The 4,037-nt window shown below is 42.4% G+C and overlaps 1 protein-coding gene across 1 annotated transcript; it reads right to left on the bottom strand.

Moving 5' to 3' along the window:
* On the bottom strand, positions 1-2,610 carry LOC306984962 (uncharacterized protein). Its single transcript, XM_079586775.1, has 2 exons — positions 2,242-2,610; positions 1-1,975 (listed from the first exon to the last, which is right to left on the bottom strand). Exons 1-2 carry the CDS (start codon positions 2,365-2,367, stop codon positions 395-397), a joined length of 1,707 nt encoding a protein of 568 aa, XP_079442901.1. The 5' UTR covers positions 2,368-2,610; the 3' UTR covers positions 1-394.
* Positions 2,611-4,037: the final 1,427 nt, after the last annotated feature.

Here is a 4,037-nt window from a genome sequence, read left to right as displayed (position 1 = left end):
AATAGATTCATACATATTTTTATTGAGATTTTTGTTTTTGCATACAAATGGGGGGGGAAAACTACATTTTAAGCAGCTGTTAATTTTAGAAGCACAGATAAGGGTCTTTATTGTTTTTGTTAGAAAGCTTATAGGTTAGTAAGAGCTCCAAGTACAATCACAATCAACTTTGCAAAGTCCTGCTTTAGTCATAATCATAAGGCACAATATACTGTATTAATTTAACAACATTTTCCGTATTCATTTTTTTACAGGTGTTTTACCTGTGCTTTGAATTTTACACTGCATTGCATTGTGTTTTATAGTTAACAGAAATGTCCGTAAATTAATAGATAATGTCCCGGTAATAAGATGCTACTGTATTTCTTACAGTATTCTACACATTGTAAACCATCTATGCACAATCTGTGCAACAGTAATCATAGTTGTCTTTATCATCCGTGTAGCACCACAGATAACTTTCGCCATGGTATCCACACATGTGATCAGACCTGCAGGTTTTGCCGTTCACAGCAGAGTGGCAGTCATCAGAAGTACAGCACTTGTCATTATTGCCTTTATCATCCGTGTAGCACCACGGCTTTCCTGAACCATATTTGGCACAGGCATGGTTGCTGCCGCAGTACTTCCCGTTCTTAGCTTTACTGCTCCACAGCGGAGGACTGCAGTAATCCCAGCTGCCAGAGACGGTGTAACACCAGTAGTAGTCGTAGCCGTATGTGGCGCAGGGGTGATCATCCTTGCATCTCTCTCCTGTAACCGTGACGAGTGAGTACCGTGGTGAGCACTCTATCAGCGTCTGGCCTGAGTTACACCAGTAGCTCTTGAGATCGTGCCGGTACAGGCAGGCAGAGGAGCAGCAGGGCTTGGTTTTATCTCCTGTGTGGCACCGACAGCTGTCACGAGACTCTGAGACGCTTGAGCACTGCGATCCATCAGCTGCAGTCCACTGCTTCCCCGGGACCAACAGGCATTCCACAGCATCCGACCCCTTGGATAAATCCCTCTTTCTGAGCTCATCATGCACAATTTTCCTTACTAGTGGTTTGACATGAGTTATGAGACAAGCACTTCCAGCAAAAACCTTCAGATCCTCTGCCATAGTATAGTAAGTGTTCATGCTGTCAACGGCTAATTTTACTGTCATCTCTTTCACCTTGACTTTCTTTTCAGATGATCGTCTGTCACTGCCGAAGGCCCATTTCACGGCACTATACGTGTTCTGCACACCTGTGCTCATGTAGACTCCCTGTTTCCCTGGAAGATTCATTAACACAGCTGTGCTCATTTGGAGTTTCCCTTTGAACTCCTCCATAACCATGTTTAATTTATTATTGTAACCAAAACAACCATCCACAAAAATTGAAACTTTCTGTAGAGTTCCTGAGAGCTCACTGTAGAGACTGCTGAGCTGATTATTCAGGGCTGAGACACTCATCAGGTTAATGCCAGGCTCTTCTCGCTGGTTTTCCCCCATATAGCCGAAGGAGAACGACTTTCTGTCATCAGTGTGGTGTTTATAACAGACAGCCGTCCAGATGTGAGAGGGCACCGTCACCCTTTCATAGACTTCTTCATAGTCTTCATAGGTTTCTTCATAATCATAGGTTTCTTCATCTTCATAGGTTTCTTCAGATATTTTCTCCTGTGGTACCGTACCTGTGACAATGTATGCTGTTGCTGAATTACCATCTCTGTTAAGCAGGTTTAGTAACAACCTCTTCAAAGTTCCCTCGCACTTTCTCCAGTGGACACGGTTGAAACGCGGGTCCATCGGTGCGGCATTGGTCAGTGTGAATGTTGCCGTACGGCCATCACCGCAGCTGAAGCTGCTGGGGTTCAGGTGTCCACGGTCATATCCGATGCCTGTGTAGTCACTGCTCATGGCTTGTCTGCTTTTAATAACGTCTATATCTAGTCCAAGGTTTGTCAAGTCTTTCTCAAGGACCATATTTCTATTTCGGTATCTTGAAATCTACAGAATAAATTATATGTTAGATGGTTAGCTTGTTGACCACTTGTAAAATACTTTATTTTGTTTTCAAACTTCTCTTGTGGAAAAAGTTCTGTTCTTTCTGTCTATTTTGTCTCTTTTAGTGGACATGTATAATGTTTGCTGTACAATTACTGTATTTGCAATGGGAAAACAGAATGATGACTAATAGATTAACAGAACTGCTTCTTATGGAGCTTAAACTGCTAATAAAAGTATTTTGTTATAGAACAGAAGCACATAGTCACCTGTGGCTCGACGTGCCAGATGTCTTTCCTTCCAGTGTCGTTTATGCATTCACGATCAAACACGTAGGCGCTGTAGAGAGGAATCCTGTGTTCGGTGGAGTACAGCGTAGCGTAATAATAGCTCATGGATTCTCCTCGACCATACAACTGACAGATTTTCTCGGCATTCTGATCAATTCCGTCTGGTTTTGTGGCTTTGTAGAAAAACTCTCTTCACAAATAAAAGGTATTGACCACTTCTGCCTGAGCACTGAATGCTCTCAGCACAACACAGGTGAGCAGACCCAGAGCAAACATGGTGAGACAGACGCTGGCCTCGTGTCATAGAGATGCCAGAAGCACAGCTGCTTTAAGTACACGCTCAGAGTCAGAGATGTGGTTGTGGGAGTGCCTGGAATAACATACGAGAAGAAATGAGGAATATGATTGGACCTTCACTTCATCATGCTTATGGGACTAATTTTAGAGCATGAACAGAAACACTGATTTACTGAAAAGCAAATAGAGAACTTTCAAATGCTTCTCAGTAATAGAAATGAAGTGCTTGCGATTTCCACTTCAGTTTTCTAATACATGTTGTTTCACTTCTGCATCTGGAGTCAGGAGCAGGTGTTTTGGAAGTCAGATAATCCCTGTTCTGTCTCTCCGTGATCGTTTAGGGCAGACGAGAAGCTGGGAATGTGAAGCCTGGAGTGGAGTCATTAGAAAGAGCCTTAAACCCTGTTCTTGTCTATGTCTATGTCTTGTCTTCATGGTGACACACAATGCTTTGGATACATTTTTGTTGTTGGAAAACAAACATTTATCAAAAAACAAACAAAAAACGTGTTCTCTCTGGCTCTTTATTTCGACTGGGACACAAGCGATCTCCTGCCAACATGAGGTCACAGACAAACATCCCAAATAATTTAATCTCACCAATGAAAGCTCAACAGATTGTAAATCAGAGAAAATCACCTCAAGCAGTGAATATTATATGACCCAGCTCTTATATGCACTACAACTAACAAAACTAAAGATTACATTTATCACAACCTAATAGTAAATCACTGCATCAATAATATCATACAATTCAACTAAATTAACGGGAATACGTTGTCATTAATCAGCACAAGTCTCTCTTGCTGGGTTCCCACTCCTCGGTTAACTTCAAATTCAAGAACCTTTCAAGGACTTTCCAGATCCAATACCCCCAAATTCAAGGACTTAATGTGGGACACATTTCAAGTGAGAGCAAGGTCACATCGTGTTACCTTATAAGATACATTGTCAACTTATACATATTATACAAAAAAGCTTTTTGCATTTATTTGTGGCCATATGACAGACCGAAGAATATTTGGTACATCCTTTACTGTATTCTAAAATTATCTGATATTAACTTTTTGCATGGATTTTTTTTTTTTTTTTAAAGAGCTAGGCTCATCACCAGTAGCCTGGGAAAACCCAGACCACTCTCAGTTGTAACTGAGTTAGGGTCTGGCAAAGCTCCATAGACAATTCATTTCCACAGGGGCGTCACCAACGGACGTCGGATAGATCTAAGGGTGCTTTCAAGCCTGCCTTGTTTAGTTCGGTTGAATCGCACTAGAGTTCGTTTTCCGAATTGGTGCGGTTGGTTTGGGCCGGTGAGAATGCAGCAATCGCACTCGGGTGCGCACCAAAAGCGGACCAAACAAGCGTACCGAGACCTCCTAGGAGAGGTGGTCTCGGTACGCTTTCAAACGAACTCTGGAGCGGTTCGTTTGTGGTGAGAACGTGATCCGACCTCGAACAGACCCAACTGCCAAATAACT

Source organism: Phoxinus phoxinus (assembly GCF_949152265.1).
Source record: "Phoxinus phoxinus genome assembly, chromosome: 17".
Lineage (NCBI taxonomy): Eukaryota > Metazoa > Chordata > Actinopteri > Cypriniformes > Leuciscidae > Phoxinus > Phoxinus phoxinus.
Note: the sequence above shows the minus strand (reverse complement) of the source record. Positions and strands in the feature narration are given on the sequence as shown.

Bases quoted from the DNA above. Each gene is read 5' to 3' on its own strand.
- LOC306984962 (XM_079586775.1), bottom strand. From the start codon at position 2,367: ATGAGCTATTATTACGCTACGCTGTACTCCACCGAACACAGGATTCCT. The intron at 1,976-2,241 runs GTGACTATGTGC...TTTATTCTGTAG, and splicing joins TCTGGCACGTCGAGCCACAG to ATTTCAAGATACCGAAATAG.